The sequence below is a fragment of the Typopeltis vanoorti genome, chromosome 14, assembly GCF_054136105.1.
Source record: "Typopeltis vanoorti isolate ZY-2024b chromosome 14, IOZ_Tvanoo_1.0, whole genome shotgun sequence".
Lineage (NCBI taxonomy): Eukaryota > Metazoa > Arthropoda > Arachnida > Uropygi > Thelyphonidae > Typopeltis > Typopeltis vanoorti.
The window spans coordinates 23,480,135-23,504,841 of NC_143562.1; the positions used below are offsets into that span (position 1 = coordinate 23,480,135).

Consider the following 24,707-nt stretch of genomic DNA (forward strand, 5'->3'; position numbering starts at 1 on the left):
GGAGGAAAATTGTAGATAGGAAGTTAGTAATGATGTAAATTTTTCGTGTAGTACTATCATATCCTGTACCCCCCCCCCTTGAGGGTACATGGCAGGAATTTAATGATGATGAATTCACTGTAAAGACAGGCCATTACTGATTTTTTTCGTTTGAAGAAAGATATTTGTATAAAGCTGGATAAGTATGCAATATGCAGGTGTTGATGTTAAGCCACATTTTATTGTTGATAGGAAATTAATAAAGGTTAGTAAACATTTCCTTTTTAATTTCTCTCATGATGCAATCAACTATTTTAATGACAGTTTTCCAAAAATAAAATTTCACTCCTATGTCCAACCTATTTTTTACTTGTTAAATCTCATATTGTGCCAGCAAGCACCCATCTTGGTCCCAAATTGTACCTATCTTTATAATTTCTAGTTGAAGTGCTTCGGAAATATTGAAAAGTTCCATTTACTTTTTGTTTGATTGGTGAAATATTGTGTGGATTTCATCTATGGCAATATTTTGAAATCATTCACTTGTTTTATTTCAATGATAGAATCACCTAAAACATCCCTAACATTGTCATATGACATATAATAATGTCATATGACAATGTTAGGAAAAATCTTCTATATGTCTGGTACTCACCCTGATTTGCAATCCAACATTGCACCATCAGAACAAAATGCAATCAAATTACTTTGCAATTATCTAATATCAACTCCAACTATGTGTAAACTTCAAATTTCTGTATACTGTTTCAGCATCCAGTGCTTTTAGTTCTAATAAACAAGGAAAACTGTTGACAAAATATCAGAATCTTCTACTTGGAAAAAAAATTATAAAATTCGCTATATACAGTTGAATTTTCATCAAAGATGACAGGAAAGAATTTTAAATCATTTTTGATTATTATTATTATTTTGGTAACCTCCACAGAGACAACAGACTCATCATGAAGAGGCCCACTCAACCAGCAAAATGTCTATCATAATAAACTTTGAAGTTATTTACACTCCCTGCATTCACAATGCACTCTACTCACCAACTCTCCACAAAAAAATCTACTCATCACACTCTTCTTCATCACATCTTTATACAATTTCCAGGGATGGTTTCTTGTTCTTCCCATTTTAACATCCACTCTTTTTTTTATAATTTTTTCTGCATTAATCTGATGAAATACCTTAACTAACTTGAAGGTCTCTCTTTTCCTCCTATCCACCAACCTCTGTAATTCATATTCCCTTAAATGCTCTTCATAACCAACACTCCAGCATCCTGATATCACTTTGGCCATTTGCCTTTGGACCCCTCTCTGGTGTTTCCACATCACAATGAAACCTAGGTGACCAAATATGAGCACAATAGTCCATGTGTGGTCTGACTAATGCATTATATAGAAACACTACCACCTCCTTATCTCTCAATATACTTTTTATCATGGCAGAAAGACAACGTGCAGTCTTTGCAATACTTGCGATGTGTCATTGGAACTTCAGTCCACTGTCTACCATTACTGCAAGATCCTGAATCTCATCCACTTCCTGAAGTACAGCTTCACCAATACAGTACATAGTCTTATATCTCTGTATCCCAAAGTGTAACACCTTGCATTTATTAATATTAAAACTGCAACCCCACTCATTTGTCCAAGCTAAAAGTCTATTCAAATCTTCCTGTAGAGAATTAACATCAGCACTACTCTTGATAATTATATCTAACTTTGCATCACTGGCAAACATTTGAAGATCCCCAGTCAATCCACATGAAATATCATTAACAAGTAAGCTAAACAGTAGGGCCCAAGAACAGAACCCTGAGGCATGCCACTGATCACCTTCCTTTCTGAGACATTGCTCCATCATACACAACTTGCTGGTATCTTTCAGAAAGCCAATCTTCAATCCATCTAACCAATCCTATCTTCTGCAGCTTATACACCAATCTATCATGTGGTAATGTATCAAATGGCTTTGCAAAGTCCAAGAAAATCACTGTATATGAATCTCCCCTTTTACTAATATTTTAATAAATATTTCGTTTTTATTTCTCTTACAACATAATCAACTATTTTAATAGCAGTTTTACAAAAATGAAGCCCCACTCCTGTGTCCAACCTATTTTTTACTAGTAGTTCAATCTCATATTGTGTCAATAAATAGCTCAGTTCTTTTTTGCTATACTAAAAATAGTATTAAGGACTATACATGTAATACTGCTACTGATATATTTTTAGTTCATTTTGTCAACAAATTTGTTAATCACATCATCCATGCAACATTTCATTATTTTCTGCAGCCAAGCAAAGGTTGGTCGATTTGTAGAGCCTCTGCTACTAATGACTCACACAAAAAGTTAAGCAAGTTTGAGTGTGGTTAGTAGTTGGAAGGGAATCAATCGTTCGATGCTGTTGGCACACTCTCCCTCAATGAGTCTTTGGACTCCCTGGTGGTGTCACATAATAATAATAATATTTGGTGTGCCGTCGACAAAAAGTCTAAGTTTTTTCCTTTCCAAGGGAAGTTTGCCAGACAGTTTTTATCATTTCCTGATGCTTCAATATTGCAGTTTCTTTATTCTATTAATCTATGCATTCCCTTTGTGTTTGTCAAATGAATGGTTGGTTGCAGGGTAATTACAACCCAGTTTCTTCCTGTGAACAATCAAAATTTTTTCTGGAATTTTAACTGAAGCATGAAACAGGTATAGGAAGAGCAATTGCAGAAAATTAATCTCTGGTTTATGGATCAGAATAGAAAATGTTGAATTATAACAACAACAAGGGGGGGGACAAGAAATGGTTAGGAGGTCCTCTAAATTTTGGATTCTTATAATAAAATATAAAATTACCAAATCTAAAATTACTCACATTAAAAAACTGGCTATGCAGTGGTACTTAAAATAACTAACCTACTGCATTTATTATATAATGTACATATTATATAACATATACAATGAAGTGACTAGGAAAAAAAATACTAACATTAGGAGGATTGTTCTGAAAGAAATGCCTCCATTATGATATCTACCTAACCAAAAGAGATGTGCCAGTGAAATAAAAAACAAAGCATAGTTTGAAGCCTTTATTTTATTTCAATACATTATTTCTTAAGATAATCTCCATAGTAAAACTCTTCAGACTGTTTTCAGAACTATATTCTCACGTCTGCATTGACTTCCTCATTTTCAAAATATGCACCCTTTTAATAGTAGAATTTGATGGAGCCAAGTCTTGGCTGTAGAGCTGTACCTAACTTCATTCACTTCAACAGGTATCAAAAGATCAAATTTGATGTGGTCTGAACTTGGTTCTATCAGGCTTCTGATTATTTCCTAAATTGAAAACACAAGGGTATCCATTTTGAAAATGATGAACAATGGTCATAGCAGAGGTGAGAGACTTTTACTACAATGACTTTGAAAGAATTATGATAGAAAATGTACTGAAAGGGGAATGATTATATATATATATATATATATATGATTAGTACTATTAACTCAGGGTTGGGATATGTTCATTTTTCTAAATTAACTGACTTAAAACCCGAGAATTATAACACAATGACATTTATTTAAAAAAAAAAAAACGCAACATGTTTCGTCAAGAATGACTTCATCAGGTGATAAGAACATAGAAAGATATTAAAAGACACGAAATTAACATTGACACACTCTAAAGCTATACAATTATAAAGCCATAATATTCGACTGTAAATTACAGTTATTATGAGCTTGAACTACAGTCCGAGTTAAAGTTCTATTGTTGTACACCTGTGCGTGTGTGGAATCACGCGATCTCCAGTATCTAATAGCAGAGTTGAAAGAGTCAGCCAAATTATAGCTAAGATTGTTATTCATGTGAAAAGGGTCCAAGGTGATTTCTTTTGACTCGACAATGCGGCGCTCTACTTCATCATGGGAGATGTGTAGGTTTGAAGTTGATGGCCAGTTTATTTCATGTTGGTGGCTTTTGTTGTTCGTGTTTATTGAAAACAGGACATGGCTTGACAGAGCAGTTGCTCTGGTTCTCTTATAAGCAATGTCACGCTGGTGCTCTTCGAGACGTAGTAAGATAGATTTCTCTGTCTGCCCATAGTAAGGCTTTCCGCATTCACAAGTGACCTTGTATACACCTGGGAATTGTAGAAGGTTGTGAGGTTGTTTATAGTTGTTGAAGCATGATCTTATTTTTGGCATAGTCGAGAAGCACGTTTTTATGTTAAACTTCAGTAGAATTCTACTCAGCTTTTTGGATAGTGTGCTGATATATGGCAAGATGATATGACCTTTGGAGTCGTCCTGTGTTGCTACGTTGACGGTGGTATAATTGGTTGTTAATATTTTTTAGAGAGTAGCCATTGTTTTTAAAGGTCCATTTAAGATGTTGTAGTTCCTTTTTCAGTTCTACTTCATCTGAGAGTACAGATCTTGCACGATTCGCTAGAGTTGATATAATACCCAACTTTTGCGCTGGATGGTGATGGGATGATGCATGCAAATATCTGTCTGTATGAGTTGGCTTTCTAAATATAGAGACTTTAATTGATTCAGGCATCTTAGTGAGTTTAACATCTAGGAAACAGATGGAACTATTTTCTTCAATCTCCATAGTCAATTTTATATCTTGATGGCAGTTGTTTAAGTGGTCGAGAAACTTGTGAAGATTTTCAGTACCATGCTCCCATATGAGGAATATATCATCCACGTATCTAAGCCAAATTTTCGGTTTTAAAGTAAAAGAGGAGATTGCTTTTTGTTCAAATTCCTCGAAAAAAATGTTGGCTAACACAGGAGAGAGGGGGCTTCCCATAGCTAATCCTTTGACCTGTTTGTATAGTTTACCTTCGAATTCAAAATAGCCAGAGTTTACACAGTGAGATAACAGAGAGAACCTTATATTTGAAATCTTGTTTTTTAAAATATGGAGAACGTCCTGTGTCGGAACGTTGGTAAAGAGTGCTACCACGTCAAAGCTCACCATGATGTCAGAAGATTTTAGTTTTAGGTCCTTTATTTTAGAGACAAAATCTGTTGAGTTTTTAATATAAGAAGATTTTCCCGCATAAGCTTTTAACGATGACGCCAAATATTTGGATAACCTGTATGTGGGTGAGTCAATGCTGTCTACTATAGGTCTCAGTGGATAGTTTTCTTTGTGTACCTTCGGGAGACCATATAACATTGGAATGAGGGGGTGTAAAGAGCGGATGGAGAGCCGTGTATTCCGTGGAATTTCTGTGGTCTTTTGTAGGATCTCTCTCAATTTCTGAATAACTATCTGAATCTAACAGTGCTAAGATTTTTTCTCGGTAGTCTATTTTATCTAGAACTACAGTTGCTGCATTCCCCTTATCAGCCTTTAAGATGACAATGTTCTTGTTAATCCTTAGATTTTTAATCGCAAGTCTCTCACTAGGGGATATATTATCAGAAGGAGGTTTTGCATTGTTGATTGCAAGAATTGCTTCGATGCGAAGTAAACTCGCGTCTGTGGTAGGAAGTAGCGAAGCTGCCTTCTCCATCTTAGTTAAAAGTAGTTCTTTGGGGATGCATTTTGGTGCCAACACAAAATTTAGGCCTTTTCCGAGAATTTTCTCTTCATCGGGACTTAGCACGTATGACGATTTGTTAATCACCAAATTTTTAAGTCTGCTATGACAATTATTTAAGGTAGATCTTTCTTGTTTTGACTTGAGAAAGTTGAATTTCCTGATTAGCTTCTGTTTGTTTTATATATATATATATATATATATTATTGGGATTGTTTTCAAAAATAAAGTAGAGACTTAAAATCTTTTGTTTTTTTGCTGATATATCTCTCTTTTGGGTGGGGAACTATCACAATGGAAGCATTTCAGAATATCCCTTGCTGCATTCAGAATCTGTAAGCAGAGCTAATCTAAAGTGGTATTGGTAACTCAAACAGAAGTGGAAGAAAGGTTATTAGAATTAAAAACAAACAAACAAGTGTTTGAAGCAAGGTGTGGCAGTCTGGAATTGCAGTTGAAGCAACTAAGGCCATGAGGGACTGCATTATATTTTGTCAACTCCATATGTCATTTGGATGTCTTTTCAGTTTTTGCATGATGAAAAATTGATTTACTGGAAAGAGAAAGTTGCCACTTCCATATGACAGCATTAACTTGCCTTCCCAAGTTAGCAAGTCCATGTGACTGCATTATGGAGTGTGTGGGACAAGAATAAAAAAAAGATCCAGAATATGAATCACACTTGAAGGCTCAAAATGTAAGAGATGACAATATGAAAACAGACCTGATAAATCACAGATTAATTTGGAAGAAAAGTATATGGAAGAAAACTAAATAGGGGGGTGCTTAAGGGTCAAAGCTGTATAACTGAGAGGAGACCTCCACATAGCCTTTAAAGGAATGCGGAGAACCGACCAGGGCTTCTGACCTAATGTCCAATCCTCACCTTCTCGTGGTGCACCCTGTTGGGTATCTACTTTGATACTGAACGAACGAGGATGGGATGGCAATTTGGGATTTAGCCGACCAAATTGTATTCTTATTGGTTAAACCAAAATAAAAAATGATGGTACAACATGACAAAATTTCATGCCGGCTGGGGCGTCGCCCGGTTAAACAAGGCCCCCGTTGTTTTCGCCAGGGAACCAGGGCGAACAGCGAAAAGTCAGCTACTGGAACAAATCGGAAAACAAACCCCAACTCAACACCACCAGAGTTAAAGATTGATACTATCAACGTAAGAAACCTGAATGGCAAAGAAATGGAGCTAGCTGAGGAATTAGATAAGTACCAGATCGACATAATAGGGGTGACCGAAACAAAAAAGACCAAAACTGGTGAGATCTTTCTGAGCAATAAATACAAAATGTTATATTCAGGCAATGACAATCAAGGAAAAGAAGGAGTAGCCATAGTATTCAACACAAAATACGAGGCTAATCTTCTTGAATGGCAGTCAGTCTCAAGTAGAGTAATGTGGGCAAATATGAGAATGGGGAACTGGACAATGAGACTTATTTGTGCCTATGGTCTCACAGAAGGTTCTACTAAGGTAGAAGTGGAGGAATTTTTTGACGCTTTAAAAAAAGCAACTGACACAATGAAAAAGGAAAAGTTGGTCCTTGTTGGGGATCTAAATAGCAGAGTAGGAAATGATTGTGAGACATACAAAAATATTTTGGGAAAATTTGGTGAAAAGAGCAAAGCTAATAATAATGGCAAATATCTGTTGGATTTCTGCTCAGGACATGGACTGGTTATTACTAACACCATGTTCCAACATAAAAATGTGCACAAATTCACATGGAGAGAAGAGGCTAGGAATAAGAAAAGTCTCATTGACTATGTTATTGTTGATAGTGATGTTTTCTCCCTGGTGCAGGACACCAGAGTGTACAGAGGATTTGAAATTGGAAGTGATCACTATTTAGTCTTGAGCAGGATAAAATTGAATTTCATATTGAAAAGAATAACATGTAAGAAAGTTTTAAAGCGAATAAAAGTTGAGCAGCTCTCAGATGTGAACTGTAGACTAAAATACACAAATATTATTCAAGAAAAAATGAAAGAGTTTGAGAACAGAAATCAAACCTTGGAGATTCAGTGGCAAACTCTGAAGAAAACATTGATTGATTCTGCCAGAGAGGCATGTGGTGAGGTTGTCTGCAAGGATAAAAAAATCAGAACTCCCTGGTGAACACAGGAAGTTAAGGAAAAGTTAGGCAGTGAAGGAAAAGAAGAAAGCATATCAAAAGTTCTTGTCAAATAAGTCAGCTTTTACTCTTACAGAATACAGAGACAAATGTAAGAAAGCTAAACAGTGTGTAAAACTAGCTAAACAAAAGTCATGGGAGGATTTTGGCAAGAATATAGAAAATAAATATCAAGAAGGTGGCAAAATATTCTGGAGGTTGTTGAAGAAGCTTAGGAATGGAGGAAAGAGTGGTGTAAAAGGGGTTAGAGATGATAAAGGTGACATGAAAACAGGAGAAAAAGATATACTTGAAGTATGGAGTAATTACTTTGAAAAACTGCTAAATGAAACAAGCAGTGATGACAGCACAGTGATAAAAAAACACTGACCAGGCATGCAGTCAGGAATACATATCCATACTTGAAGTAGAAAAAGCCATCAAAGGCTTGAAATGTGGAAAGGCAGCAGGAGTAGATGATATTCGACCAGAAATGCTGAAGTATGGTGGTATAAAAGTCTTACAGTGGCTGCACTGCATAGTTCAGAAAGCCTGGACAGAGGGATGAATTCCCGATGATTGGAGTAGAGCTCTCATAGTACTCACATATAAAAGGGAAATAAAACTGAATGTGAGAATTACAGAGGTATTTCCCTACTGAGTGTTCCTGGCAAGATCTATGCAAGTATACTTGAGAAACGGTTGAGAAGAATTGTGGAAGAAAAGCTTGGTGAAGAACAATCTGGATTCAGGCCAAATAGAGGCTGTCAGGATCAGATCTTCACTTTACGACAAATAGTCGAGAAAGCATAGGAATATAACAAAGATCTGTATTTAAGTTTTGTCGATTTGGAAAAGGCATATGACAAGGTGCCAAGAGAGAAGCTATTCACTACGCTGCAGTTATATGGTGTCAATGGGGCATTATATCAAGCAATACTTAGTCTTTATTTGAGTTGTAAGTCAGCAGTTAGAACTGAAGGAAGTACAGGAAGATGGTTTAATGTTAAATCTGGTGTGAAACAAGGATGTACATTATCCCCTCTGTTATTCATTATCTATATGGATCACATTATGAAGGAAAGTGGTATTAAACCTGATATCAAAATTGGAGATGTTAATGTCAGCTCTTTGCTTTATGCGGATGATGTTATACTTCTAAATAAATCCGCTACAAGTCTGCAAGATTCTCTGACTAAATTGAATGCTGATTCTGTTGTAATAGATATGGTATGAAGGTCAGCAATAAAAAGACAAAGACAATGAAAATAGGCAGAATCATTGAAAATGTCAACTGTGTTGTGAATGGAGAACCTGTGGAACAAGTAAAACATTTCAGCTACTTAGCACGATTTTTACTGAAGATGGTAAATTAAATATAGAAATAGACAACAGAATCAGCAAAGCTGGTATGGTGGGAAGTCAATTGAATAAATTCATATGGAATAAGAGAGAAATTAGTCGGAACACTAAATTAGCTGTATACAAGACAGTGTTCAAACCAATTTTAACTTATGGATCTGAAAGCTGGGTCAGAAGTAAAACACTTGACCAAAGACTAGAGACCGCAGATATGAGAGTCCTGAGAAAGATTAGAGGCGTGAACAGATGGCATCAATGGCAATATCATATTAAAAATGAGGATATTAGGAAAGAACTTGACATTGTCAGCATCCAGGAATGCGTTAGCAGAGCTAATCTCAGATGGTATGGTCACTTAAATAGAATGGGAGAGGAAAGATTAGCAAAACAAGTGTTCTCTGCCAGGTTGGCAGGAAAACGACCCAGAGGAAGACCAAGATATAGGTGGATTGATACGGTACAAAGTGCCTTAGACGATAGAAATATAAGATCTGATAATGTTGGAGTCTTGACAAGTAACAGACTGATTTGGAGGAAAATTGTAGATAGGAAGTTAGTAATGATGTAATTTTTTCATGTAGTACTGTCATATCCTGTACACCCCTTGAGGGTACATGGCAGGAATTTGATGATGATGATGATGAACTAAATAGGAAACTATGCTATCAATATATAATGATAACATATTGATAAAATGATAATATATTTTGTATCACAGTACCCGGTAAACCTCTGGAAAAAACACATCAGGAACTTATGATGGAATCACCATCACTACTAGTCATGCACTGATGAAAAGTGGTGATCCCAATTTGTGTTACCTGTCAGTTTAATATGGATGGAAAATATAAAGCAATTTTTTTTTCTGATTAAAATTATAGTTTTATTACAAATATTTGTAGTAACTTCATGGATGCTGTAATTATTTTGTAAAGTAGATGATATTAATTATACACATACCTTATAGAGATAGGTTTTATTATGACAAGGACCTTCATCAACAAGTAGAACATATTCTGGAGCTGGCCACCTACGCTTGCTGCAGAGCTCCATCAGGAAAGAAACCGGATGTTTACCTATATGCAGATATGAATTAAGAATGCCTAATATTTTCTTGCAATACTAAGATAAATAACATATTTGTGTGTCAAAATAAAACATTAGCTTGGTTGGGATAGACATAACAAATTAATTCCATACAATGTTATTCTAAAGAAATTCAATATAGCTGCACTATAACAGATTATTCCTATCACCATTACAATTTCATTGCAGAGAGTCAATTTTATAAAACTCTTTAATTATAAAAAAAAGTTAATTAATTTGGTCTTGTTAATAAAATAAATCTTGTTAGCAATGGTGTTTAATATCCTTTTTTTTTGATGTTATCACAAGTTTGTTTGTAGCATTTGAAGACCAATAAGAATGATTTTTGGTTATTTAGCTGGCCTAAAAATCCATTTGGTTTGGTCTCTAGTCACCAAATAAATCTCTCATGGCTTTATTGTAAATGGTTTCAGCTCTTTAGGTTGGATAATTTCTTTAATATTAATAAGTTTGGGAAGGAAGTCATTGCATTTGCAATATTTAAGACATACTAACTTGTATATGTTTGGTATAATCATGATGTAATATTTTCTTAGGATCTTTCTCAGTAGTCAGACATGGATTTTTGTTTATTTACCTGATTAAAAACAATGTAACAGAATTATTACTGCTAATTTTAATTCAAATACTAGATTCATCCGTCTATGTGTAGATGCATACACAGAGAGGAAAAAGATTCAGAGAAATACAGATATAAAAATTTTCTGTAGGTTTCAATAGCTTTCATTTGGTCATATAAGTAACACTGCTCTAGGATCTTTGAAATGTTTCACCTAACTCATGGCTTGTGGAGGATAATATATCATCATCAATTCTTGATATCAATCCCCAAAGAGTGCACAGGATATATTTTATTCTCATGTTTAAGTTTTCATTATTATTAACTTCCAATTCTAATGTACCTTTTAATGCACCAATACACCAAGATAATGGTTGTCCTCTGGGTAATTGGAGATTATCATGGCAGGAAATCATCCATTTTTTTTTAGTCACCAATTCACAGATTAACTTTGCTCATGTTTTTTGAATGCTAACATGTCAAGTTCTTCTATTATCTTCATTTATGCCATCTGTTCACATCTCTAATTTTTCTCAGAATTCTCATATATTTGTAGCCTCTAGTCTTTGATCAACTGTTTTATTTCTAACACAACACTCGCATCCTTATGTTAAAACTGGTTTGAACACTGCCTTGTATACTATTAGTTTAGTATTACAGCTAATTTCTCTGTTATTCCATATAAATTTATTCAGTTGGCTCCCCACTATACCTGCTTTGTTTATTCTTTATACTATTATCAGTTCCCATATTTCATCTGCAATCTTCATTAAAAATTGATGAACTATTTTACTTCATAGGTTCTCCATTGAGAATGCAGTTTATATTTTCTAGGTTAATGCCTATTTTCAGAGTTACAACTGATATTCAATTTTAAAGAGTCTTCAGTTTATTTCGGACAGGTACATCATCTACATAAAATAAGAGCTGAGATATTTACAATTTTGATATCAGGTTTCATACCACTTTTCTTCATAATATGATCTACATAGATGAAGAGTAATAGTGGAGATAGTGAACACTATTCTTATATCTGATTTTACAACAAGCTATCTGCTTGTACTGCTTCAAATCTAACTGCTGACTTACAATTCAAATATAGATCATGTACTGTTCTGTATAATATCATATTTACATATAAAGTTTTGAACAGCTTTTTTTTCTTGGCACCTTGCTACATGCCTTTTCCAGATGGACAAAACTAAATAAAGATTCCTGTTATATTCACATGATTTCGTGTCTGTTTTAAAGTAAAAAATCTGATCTTAAACAAGCTGGTGTTATGTCGTTACTTTTTCTCTTTACTTTAATGATTTTACTACTCACTTATACAGTTATTTCTCTTCTGGTTTCTGTAATATGTTGTCAATCAAAACTAGTAATTCAGCTATCACTTTCTTTTCCTTAATCAAGCTATGATTCAGGCCGGTTCCTGAGTTTAGTCACGTGTGTTTCTTTCATTCATTAGAGGCTTTGTCTAAATTTGGGACAAAACCCTTAATTTTACCTTCTGAGACGTCTCCCTGTTTTATATTGATGAATTTATATCAACCAATACAGAAGATAGATGAGACTCTTATCCAAGGTGGCTCTCTCAGAATAATACACAGTAATGGATGTTCTAACACTCTTACTTAATTCATTCTACTCACTAATTCAAATTACCTATTTCACTTTGCTTTTGCATGCAGTCGTGGCCTGTAATTTCCAATTATAATCCTGTGTCCCTCCCACTAAGGTCTGCAAATTTTTTATGAGTGGCAATTCATATGACAGGCTAATTTCAGGTAAATGAAATAAAACATATTTATTGAGGTCTAAGAATTACACATGAGAAATATATCAAACACATGGTTAACTTAATCACTTTCCTAGTAAAATTTAGATATCATTACTAACACAATAGGACATGAATAATAACCTGCTCCACAGAGTTATCCATTAAATGTACAAATCACTAGCTTAAATTATTAGATTTTCAATCACTCTCAAGTCACTAATCATATCTCACAATATATCAGTTAATTCAAATACAGATCCCTTCCTGGGAGACTTTCTTCTAATAGGGACAGGTCACTGCCAAATGTGATAATCTCTAAAGTTCTCTATCAAATGTCCGCACATAAATTAACATACAGAGTTTATTCATATCTCTAACTGGAAATAAGACTTAAATATTCTACATTACCATCCCACGGAATGACTTTCTGTTCTATCATCCACAGGGTCACTTACAATGACTGCATGGCCTGGTCTTCCTGAGTCGATAAGGCAATGTGCCGCTCTGGTCTCTCTCTGGTACCACTGGCATTCATCTGCATTGTCAGTTACTCAATATTGCTTAGCTACTCTGCTATGAAGAGTTAGCTAGCCTTGACTCACAAGCTACGTTAGACGACTCATGACTTCTACGGCCGATCTGGGATCACCCCATTGACGGAGGGAGAGCCAACGCCCAAGAGTGCAGGAAACAGGAACCAAAAGACCCTGAGAAAGTGGGGCAAACCCCTTTTATACCACCTCCTTTGGAACCCTCTCTTCGCTACGTTTTTACCGCACGGAACTCATCTATCGTGCGTAGTGTCTTTCCGAGAATGTGTTCAAGCTTCGTTTTCCGTATAAATTCTCCTTTCCTTAGGCCATAAGTTATACTGGACGGCTAAAGCCTGACCTTTGGACCCCAGCCTACATTCAACTTACTCTCATACACTACATAGAAGGAGATATTCTAATTTAACTATAATTTTATATAAATTCTCCTTTTTGACTCTGTACAAAATTGGTCAAGTTTCACATTTCTAAATTAAACATTTCTTCAGTTCTGCTTTAAAGATATATTATACATATTTATTTCCTTGCCAAAGTAAAAGTTTCTCTGCCTACAATTAAGATTTGTTAGATCCTGAATGAATTAATCTTTTATCCAAATTTTGATCATTCAGGACACAACACTGGATTTATGCCAACCTCTATCTGGCATGAACCTATTTTGATCTTCTTCCCCAAGTTTTTCTTCTATAATTTCTTTTTTCTTATTTATATTTTTTAGTATATTCTCAAGTATGATTACATAACTCCTATTTGGAACACTCATTAGGGAAATTCTGTAATTCTCACATTGTTTTATTTCCTTTTCTTATAGACTGGTACACTATACTCATAATACCTACTTATGGTACTAACGTTCTATAGGTTTACAACCTTTACTGGTTGGATTCACATACAAAATTTAAAATAAATGAAAATATAATGAAAGAATTAACTCTTTCCTCATAGGTTATGTAATGGTATGCTGGCCTGTGATGACACTAATATGAGCTGATATAATAATAAATACTTTAATTATACCAGGAATAATGTATATCACTGTATACCGATTAAGCAAATAACACTGCAAATGTTATTTTGGCAGTCCATGTACCTGTGTCCATGTACATGAAATATGGTATTGCACTTTTAATGGACACTTTATATCTACAGCAACCTTTATGTGTATACATGAGAGTGCTGGTTGGGTAGTTAATCATGGATAAGTTAAAAACATCTTACTTTTTATTTGTAAGCTGCAGTGACAAGCTGCTTGTGGAACAAAGGCTAGAGAAGCACATACTCTATTTGATGTAAGCAAAAAAGCCTTGTAATTCTTTGGTGGAAACTTCTCCATCACTATCCTTTCTTTTAGGCTTGCACGGTGATCCGAATGCATTTTTGGAAATTATGGAGACAACTACCGTGTTTGAATAAAAACTTTAGTTTACTATTACTAAAATTTTACAATTCGACGTTTCGACCTTTATGTTAAGGTCATCTTCTGGAGCGTACAAATATACACAGGAAACAAGCTATACCACAATCATACTGGTTCGTTAAAGACACTGACTAACTGCTACCACAATTGTTGGCCTGACCTCTGGTGGGAAAAAAAAAAAAAAAATTATACATCAGCGCTAAAGTCCTATTATTTGTGTTGTCTACTATATACATATATTAACATTATATTAACATCATTCCAGCCAGTTGGAGTGGAATGGTTTCTAATAATAGCAGATTGGCTAGAGTCCTGACTTGTGTTGAATCTTTCAAATTAGGTTGGCTGAATGTGTGCCATCCAGATCCTTGGAATTTTCATACCATCTTTGTTGTTGATGTTTGGGTGGTTTATCAGGATTTCGCAGGATTCTTTAAATTTTCTTTCGTACCATGTTTTTGTACGGTGTAAGGAGCAGGTGCTTTTCCAGTTGATTTGGTGTAAGGTGTTACTGGAAAAGCACCTGCTCCTTACACCGTACAAAAACATGGTACGAAAGAAAATTTAAAGAATCCTGCGAAATCCTGATAAACCACCCAAACATCAACAACAAAGATGGTATGAAAATTCCAAGGATCTGGATGGCACACATTCAGCCAACCTAATTTGAAAGATTCAACACAAGTCAGGACTCTAACCAATCTGCTATTATTAGAAACCATTCCACTCCAACTGGCTGGAATGATGTTAATATAATGTTAATATATGTATATAGTAGACAACACAAATAATAGGACTTTAGCGCTGATGTATAATTTTTTTTTTTTTTTTTTTTTTTTCCCACCAGAGGTCAGGCCAACAATTGTGGTAGCGGTTAGTCAGTGTCTTTAACGAACCAGTATGATTGTGGTATAGCTTGTTTCCTATGTATATTTGTACGCTCCAGAAGATGACCTTAACATAAAGGTCGAAACGTCGAATTGTAAAATTTTAGTAATAGTAAACTAAAGTTTTTATTCAAACACGGTAGTTGTCTCCATAATTTCCAAAAGTGCATTCTCCATCACTATGGTAATGGCTACAGTAAATCTAGCTAAATATTTTGGCACCCCCCTGATGTCACAATAAAAGGGGGGGGATTATGCAGCTGAAGCCTATGAGAAAGGCTAAAGGGTAGGAATATTTTCCTAACATTTGATATACACAGTGATGAATCTTTTAAAGGAGTTATACCTAGGTTTGATGGAGGATATAATGTAGACACTTAACATTACTAGGTTTGTAGTCATTATTTTAGCAACCAAAATTGTTATGCTGCAATTCACTACAACAAATGCTAGGTCAGATACTGTTCAACAACCAATCAACATCAATTTCTGAACTACAAAGTTGCTATGACTCTCCCTTGCCAAAAACATGTGACAGATAAGTTAGCACATATCAGAGATATGTGCTAACTTGAATGCAATTGGAATCAGAAGTCAGAAGAAATTATTAATTGGCATGAGATCTAATACAGAGAGTTAGGGAAACTGATAAGGATAGGAGGAATGGTGAGAAAATATGCATAGGAACAACAATGTTGTGCAATTGCCTTAATGATATGAATGTGCATTATCATGGAAACAATTATGAGGAAAGGAGGCCTGTATGTTCATGGATTTATGATTTGGACTTATGCACAAAGATATCTGCATAAGCAAGTCATTAGATAAAAAAAAAAAATCTGCCACTAGTCCAAACTGGATCATGAAGACTACAGAAGTGAATGTTAAAAAAAAGATGCAGGTAGCTTATTATGTCTGTACATGAATGCCAGAGGTTTATTAGAAACAAAGGAGTCGAGTTTGTTGTCTTGGCAAATGCATTTTTGTATTGAATATAAAGAGCACAGTACTGTATTTTTAGGATGGATAGATAACATAGAACAGAATACTAGAGGGGATGTGCTGCTAATGGTTATTATTATTATTATTATTATTATTGATACCTCTAGGGAGTCAAGGACTCATCAAAAGATGCTATACATCACTCAAACCAGCTGTCATACCTTCTCTTAAATTCATTCACACTAGATGCACTCACTACCTCAAAAGTCAAACTATTTTGCCCACTCCCTGCTCTGAGAGAAATACCTAGCTCTTATCCCTTTCTTGACTGCAAACAATCTTAACTTCCATGGATGCCCCATGTTCTCTCCCCACCTTCCATATCACGAAAAATTTCATCAGATATCCTATAACACCATTCAGAAGTTTACAGACCTCTATCATATCACCCTTCTTTGTCCTGTCAGCCAGAATCTATAACACATACTTGCAATCTGTCCTGATAATCTAAATCCCATAATCCCGATATAATCTCTAACTCTTCTTTGCACCTTCTTTAGCTCCTTGGAACCCGGAAGATCAAATCTTCACACAACAATCCAGGTGCGGTCTTATCAAGGCCTTATTAAAAGGCAAAATGACTTCCTTATCCTTACCTTACATGTCAAGGTTAGCTTCAACATCACAATATACTCTGAATTGTATTTGCAACTTTTGCTATGTGACCTTTGAACTTCAAATTCCTATCCACAATTACACCAAGATCCCTAGCCTCATCAGTTTCTTGTAGCATAATCCTGCTAATATAATATGCCACTGGAAATCTCATCATACGAAACTACATAACTTTACACTTACCAACATTAAAACAACAGCCCTTTTCGTTTGCCCAAATTTCCAGCCTATTCAAATCATTCTGTAAGTGCTGGATATCAGTAGCATCCCTGATTGCCACCTATCTTCACATGATTGGCAAACAATCGAACATCTCCTGTTAAACCATTCCTAATGACATCAATGTATAGACTGAATAACAACTGAATGGCCCAAGGACTGAACATTGAGGTACACTACTGGTCACCTTAAATCTGGCAGATTCACACTCACCATATACCACTTTTTGATATCTGTTAACCGTCCACTGATTAGCAAACTGAGCACTCATTAATTGAATAATCTCATTAGCTTCTGACACTAGAGTACCATCTGCATTCAATAAAGTTATTCTTCCACATTCATTCTTTCTTTTGCATGGCATAACAATAAAATTCTTTTTGGATTGCCTTTAGCCTGCATAGTCAATTTCTTTTCATACTCCAATTTAGCTTTGCAAACAATACTCGTTAATTTTCTGGCCTGCACTTTAAATATTTCATAACTCCTCTTGCTCTTATTCTCAAGATACTCTTTATGCATAATCTTCTTCTTGTGGATCTCTTGCTTAATAAGGTTGCACATCCATTTCACTCCCAAATATTAATTTTTTTGAACACTAGGGATACATTTAGATACCACCTCATTTAAGCACTTTTTCAAAGATTCCCAATGCATTGCTGATATTTTTCCAATTCAGTAACTAATACCATGGGATCAAAGATAGTATTCTCCTATTCAAATTTGAGTCCAGTTAGGATATAAAGCTATGACTCCAATATTAATAACAATTTTCCATATGCAAGTACAAAGAAAGAAAGAAGCCACCTGAAGTGTGAAATGGAGTCTTACAAGATCAAATACATAGTGGGGTGTTGTTATATAATGGATCAGTTGCTGGTGGTGATGAAATACATTACCAAATAAACATGATTGGTGCTAAATAAGTAATCACTATAGATGACTTTAATTATCTGCATATTAATTGGGTACCTATGAAATTTCATGTAAAGAATGAAACTGAATTTATTGAAGCACTGTGAGATAATTTCCTCAAGCAACATACAAAGAAGGAAAAGATCTGATTACAGTATTAGAGAGACTATTAAATTATTTCAGGAAATTACAACATATACTAGAATATTAATTAAAAGAAACTTTAATCAATACTTCCTATATTACGGCAATGTCACATCACCATCCTCATGGGAACATAAAACTATGACACATGCACTTCTTCTTCTTCTTCAACCTTCTGGTTCTGTCCACTGCTGGACGAAGGTCTCCCCCATGATTTTCCAGTTTGTTCTGCTTTGAATTTGTTCCAGTTTGAACTGGAACAAATTTGTTCCAGTTCATCTCTCCACCTTCTTCTCAGTCTTCTTCTTTGTCTTGTTCCATCCAGTCTCCACTCTGTTGTTTTTCTAGTCCATCTCCTGTCACTGCATCTGGCAATATGGCCACTCCATCTCCACTAAGCCTGTTTAATGTATTTTACAATATCCATGACACCTGTTTGAGATCTTATCCAGATATTTGTCTTCCTATCTCTTAATGTTATTTTTAGTATACTTCTTTTCATGCGATGTTGTGTTGTTCTCAGCTTTTTGTTTAGGGCTTCTGTTAAAGGCCATGTTTCTCCTCCATATGTTAGGACAGGAAGTATGCACTGGTCGAAAGCTTTCCTTTTTAGACTCATAGGGATGTTCACTTCTGAATAGGTCTCTCATTTTTCCCATAAGCCATCCATCCATCCAAGGTGAATTATTCGTTCAATCTCTTTTCTTTGGCACTCCTCAAAGGATAACAATTGGCCCAAATATACATATGAAGTAACTTGTTCTATCTCATGGGTTTCAACTTTGATAGTTCTATGGTTTATGTATTTATTCATCATTATTTTTGTTTTTTTCTCTATTTATTTTTAATCTAATATCTCTGGAGGCTTCATTTAGCTGATTTAGCCTTTCTTCCAGATCTTCAAGATTATCTGCTATGAGGACAATATCATCTACAAATTTCAGATGATGCAGCCTTTCTCCATTTATGTTTATTCCTTTTGTTTCCCAATCAAGGCTTCTAAAGACTTCCTCTAGTGCAGCTGTAAATAATTTGGGAGATATGGTGTCACCTTGCCGGATGCATTTTTGTATTGGGAACTTTTCACTGTTTTTATATAATTTAATTAGAAGTTGAATTATTGTAAATATGTTTTAGTGTTTCAATATACGGTTTCTCAGTTCCTTGGGTTTCAAGTGCTTTTAGTGTTGAAGATGTTTTAACTGAATCAAATGCTTTTTCATAGTCTATATAGGCCATACGGGTTTAGGGTTTATTGTATTCAATTGATTTTTCAATGAGCTGTCTTAATGTGTGAATATGGTCCAAAGTATTGTAATTCTTCCTAAATCCAGCTTGTTCACAGGATTGCATTCCCTCTAGTTTAGATTTTATTCTATTATTTATAATTTTGTGAAAACTTTATATATGGTGGGGAGTAGGCTTATAGGTCTGTAGTTTTTAATTTCTTCTTTATTGCCCTTTTTAAAAATTAATATTAGAAGTGAATTGTTCCAATTTTTCAGAATTTTCCTCTGTTTTTAGGCATTTATTGAAGAGTTTACTCAACTGTTTGATGACAGGGCTTCCTCCCAGTTTTAAGAAGTCTACCATAATTCCATCTTCTCCTGGGCCTTTCCATTCTTCATTTCCCACAGTGCCATTTCCACTTCACCTTGTAAGATCTCTGGGGCATCATGTTCTTCCTCACTCAAGTAATCCATAGATGATTCTTGGATGTCCCGGTCTTTGTCTTCATAGAGTTCAGTATAAAATTCCTGAATTCTTTTGATTATTGCATCTCTATTTTTTATCAGTTCACCATTTTTTCCTCTTGCAGCTATTTCCTTTGTTCCAACTGATAATGTTCGTCTTAGGACCTTCATATTACTATTGTTTTCTATTGTTTCTTTAATTTTGCTAATATTATACGATCTAAGTTCATGTTTCATCCTTTTACGTATATTTTACAAATTTCCGTATATTCTATTTTATTGGTGTCATTCAAATCTCTTTTCATATCTTTTCTTTTCTTCATCAGATCTAAGGTTTCCTGTCTTAGTTTTCCCTCTCTTTGGTGCCTTTTTATACCTCCTATTTCTAGTGCACAATTCAAGTTAATATTTCATTAGCATCATTGATGTTAATGAAATATTAACAACTATTTCATTAACATCAATGTAATGCTATTTTCATAATTTTGGTATTTTTATTAATGATTTTCATGCCATATTTGTTACAGGAGTTATTCAATTTAGTTAAGGAATCCTGCAAACTTGATAAGAGTATAACATCATCATTTGCATAAAGCAGAGATTAGATTAACAACTCAAATTTTGATATCAGGTTTAATGTCATTTGCTTTCATAATATGATCCATATAGATAATGAATAAGAGTGGAAACAGTGTGTTCATGTCTTGCACCTGATTTTAGATTTTTCTATACCTCCTTCAATTCTAACTACTAACTTATATTGACAACTTAAATATAGATTGTGCATTTCTCAGTACAATGTCCATTATATACCATATAATTGTTGTATTTTGAACAGTTTCTCTCTTGGAACCTTGTCATATGCCTTTTCCAGATCTACAAAACTTAAATACAAATCCTTTTTATATTTTCATGATTTCTCAACTGTTTGTCTTAAAGTGAAAATCTGATCCTGATGATCTCAATTTGGCCTGAATTCATCTTGTTCTACAAGTTTTTCTTTCACCATTTGTTTTAGCCTCTTCTCAAGTATGCCTGCATAAATCTTACCTGGAACACTTGATAGGGAAATTGTCTGTAATTCTCACAATGTTTTATTTTCCTTTTTATAGAGCTCTACTCCAATCATCTGAAATTTGATCTTCTGACCATTCCTTCTGAATTATACAGCAGAGCCACTGTAAAGCATTTATACCTCCATCAATCAATATTTACATTCAACCCAAATACATTTATGACACGTATTTGGGTTGAATGTCATCTACAACAGCTGCCTTCCCAATTTTTTAGGTTTATGATAATTTCCTGATTACATTCCTTGAATATTTTCTACCTCTGTTCTGTCACTTCTTTCATTTAATAGTCTGTCAAAATAATTATTTCAGACATCTAGGATATCTTTATCTTCAGTTTTCCGATTACCTTTATCATTTCAGTTTTCCAATTACCTTTTTCATGTCAGTTTTATGATTACTTTTATCATTCAGATTCATTTTACTAAACTCCTTCCTCCATTTCAAAGCTTTTTCAATAGCCTTCAGAACAATTTGTCACCTTTCTGATATTTACCTTCTATATTCTTAGCAGAGTCTTACCATGACTTTTTGTTTAACTACTTTTATTTTGCTTTCTTACACTTTTCTCTGTATTTGCTAGGAACTTTTGATATACTTTCTTCTTTACCAGGACTGACTGCCTCCTCTTTCACTTGTTGGATCTGCCATGGATTTCAGATTTTTCTATGCTTATCGGATAACTTCACCACATACCTCACTGGCTAAATCAATCAATGTTTCCTGCAAACCCTGATAGAATCTCCAAGGTTTGATTGTTGTTTTTGAACTCCATTTTCCTTCCAATAATATTTATCTACTTAAATCTACAGTTTACTTCTGAAAGCAGCTCATTTTGATTCTTTTTAAAACTTTCTTACATATTTTCAGTACATATTTTCTTTTCAATATGATATTCAATTTTATTCTGCTCAAAACTGAATGGTGATTACTTCCTATTTCAAATATCCTGCATACTCACATCCAGATTTAGTGTGAAAATATCACTACCCACAATAACAGTCAATAAGACTTCTTATTCCTTGTATTCTCTCTCTCTCTCCATGTATACCTGTGCATATCTTTATGTTGGATCATTGTGTTAGTGATGGCTAGTCCATGTCCTGAACAGAAATTCAACAGATATACATACCATTAACTTTTTCCTTTTCTCCAAAATTGTCAGTAATAAAAATTTAACTGTAATGGGTAAAGCTAATAAAAATAACTATTTATAATTGTGGAATAATTTATATATGTGAAACTGCAGAAATCTGGAATAAGTTGATCTGAAATTGTGAAGTCTCCTTTTATCATCTTACAAGTGCTCTCCTCCAAATCTCCATACCAAATGAAATCACAGCAGTAGGTCCTAAGGATGCTTGGACAGTTCATTAATGAGGAAGAAATTTAGAATATTTGAAGAGTGGAAAAACAATTCTGAACTTTTGATATACAGATATACAAATTTAGAACAGTTTGTCCTAACTGTTCAGAAACAGTTTTTCCTCAGTTTAATATTGGTTATATGCAAGCATTCACTCTGCCTACTGCTTGAAGCAAAGATAGTTACAACAAAGCCCAATGACAACAAAATACATCAGGTCAGCACTGAAAAATCAAGTGATGAATGAAGTATCTCAGAATGAGCATAAGATGCAAAAAAGCATTTTATGTAGGATTTCTGTTGTCACTGGTAATATGTTTGTTGTGCAAATAAGCATACGAACTTGTGTTCCGATTACACAAGTTCCACCTTGTGAGTGAATGACACTGGAAGACTCCTTGAACAATCTGTCAAAGTAATTTCTCTTCTAAATAAGGCATGGAGGATGCTTGCCAATTTACTGTGTGATGTTCTTTGAGGGATGTGTGCTGCAAGTCCGCTTTTTTCTTCCCTTTTGTTTTCGGCATCACGTGTATGTTCTTTGGCTTTTGTTTTGCTGGATTTCAAGCCAGCATTTTCAGAGCATAAAACAATATGTTACAGTTTACACGCAACAATGAGTAAGTGAAACAATTCAAATTTTAATGGACAAAAGAGCTGAAGTCCTAATTCGGTGCCCTCTAATGTCGTAAAAAATAAGAATTACAGTTATGTAGGAGTTTATCTTAAGATAACAGTCTCCTAAATTTTTGGCTAACTAATGCAACCTACTTGTTCGTGTTAAGAGAATGTTTCATAGCCATGGCTGACTAAAAAATAATCTTTCTGACCTCTAATGACCTCTATATAGTACATTAGTTTTCTTCCATCTAATCCTGTATGAAGGAAGAGTTCAAAGCATAGTCTGTCAGTCAAGTCATCCCATAATAATAGTAGAAAATGTATTTTTTATGTTCTCCAAGGCAGATGTTAACAGATCTTCCTGTTTGTCCATAATAGGCCAAGTCACAAGGAACTTCATACACTCCCGGATATATTAGAGGATGGAGTTTTTCCTTAGACGAGTGGATCAGAGTTGCTAATTTAACATGTGATACAAAGGTAATTTTTTTTAGCACTTTTTTTTTGGCTATCTTTTGTTATGTACCTCGGACATAGGGAATAGGAATAGTGCTCGTTTTGTTCTTGTATGTTTGAGGAGAGGAAGTAAGAGGGGGGACATGTAGTATTTTATAGGAGCTGCAGCCATTCTTCAGGAAAGTATGGCAGTGATATTTAAGTTCTGTGGAAGGAGCTATATCATTGGACAAATCGCCCTTTTAGAGTACCATACTGTTTTTAGATTGGGCTGGAAGACGATGTGATTGTTTATGTAGATATCTTCCTGTGTGTGTGTGAAGTGAATTTTGGGATGTTGGCTGTTTAGGTAGTTAACAAAAGGATCCCAAGTGTCTTGCCCATGGGGTCAAATAGCAAACACATCAACAAGGTGCAGCCACACTAAGAGCTTGTACATAGCTGTGGTAAGCATTTTGTTTTTGAAGTGTTCCGTGTAAAAGTTAGCTAAATGGGGGAGGGGGACCATTAATCTGTTTGTAGATTTTAGCCTGCATACATAGTATGATAATTTGAAAATATCAGGGGGAAATGAGACTTAAGAGTGTCTATTAGTAGTACATCAGTAAATAAAGAAGTGAATTTGAAAGTAACCACCAATACCATTATCTTTTGCCCACAATATCAGTATGGGCAAAAGATAACAAGTATCAATGTAATGTGAAGAAAAATGTTATGCATTCTGGGATGAATAGATTACAAGCTGTGTACCACATTGATGGAACTGTATGTACTCCAGGAAATAGATGAAGTTAGAGATTTAGGGGTCGTGGTAAACAGAGAGTTAAAGTTCAGAGGACATATTGCTAAGGTTGCAAAGGTAGCCCATAAGATTATTTGGGTGTTGAAGAACACATTATCAAGTAAAGATAAGGAAGTTGTTATTCCTCTTTATATGGCCTTGATATGTCTGCATCTGGATTACCGTGCTCAGGTCTGGTCTACTGGGGATGAGGAGGAGGTGGAGGATTCAGAGGTGAACAACCAAGATGGTGAGTGGTCTGTGGAATGTTCCCTATGAGGATAGATTGAAGGTGTGTAGATTACAGAAGTTAGTTAATAGGAGAAAAAGAGGGGATATGACAGAAACATTTAAGTTGCGTAAAGTGTTTTATAGGATTGATGAAGGGGAACTATTTCAGTACCTGGCCAGAGGGACCAAAACAAGGGATCATCCCTGGAAGTTGAATAAAGGTGTAGTTAGGAGTGCGAGGACTATATTTTTTGCTT

The 24,707-nt window shown here is 34.8% G+C and overlaps 1 protein-coding gene across 6 annotated transcripts in view; it reads right to left on the reverse strand.

Moving 5' to 3' along the window:
* The window catches only part of LOC150099303 (uncharacterized), a 186,015-nt gene that overhangs the window by 84,768 nt on the left and 76,540 nt on the right, over positions 1-24,707 (reverse strand). For all 6 annotated transcript variants that reach the window (XR_016549329.1, XM_090403319.1, XM_090403322.1 and 3 more), the window contains one exon: positions 9,993-10,108. Coding sequence is in view for 5 of the 6 variants with exons in the window: in XM_090403319.1 (XP_090259445.1) it covers positions 9,993-10,108 (116 nt within the window). In the remaining variant the exon portion in view is untranslated. The remainder of the gene's footprint in view (positions 1-9,992; positions 10,109-24,707) is intronic.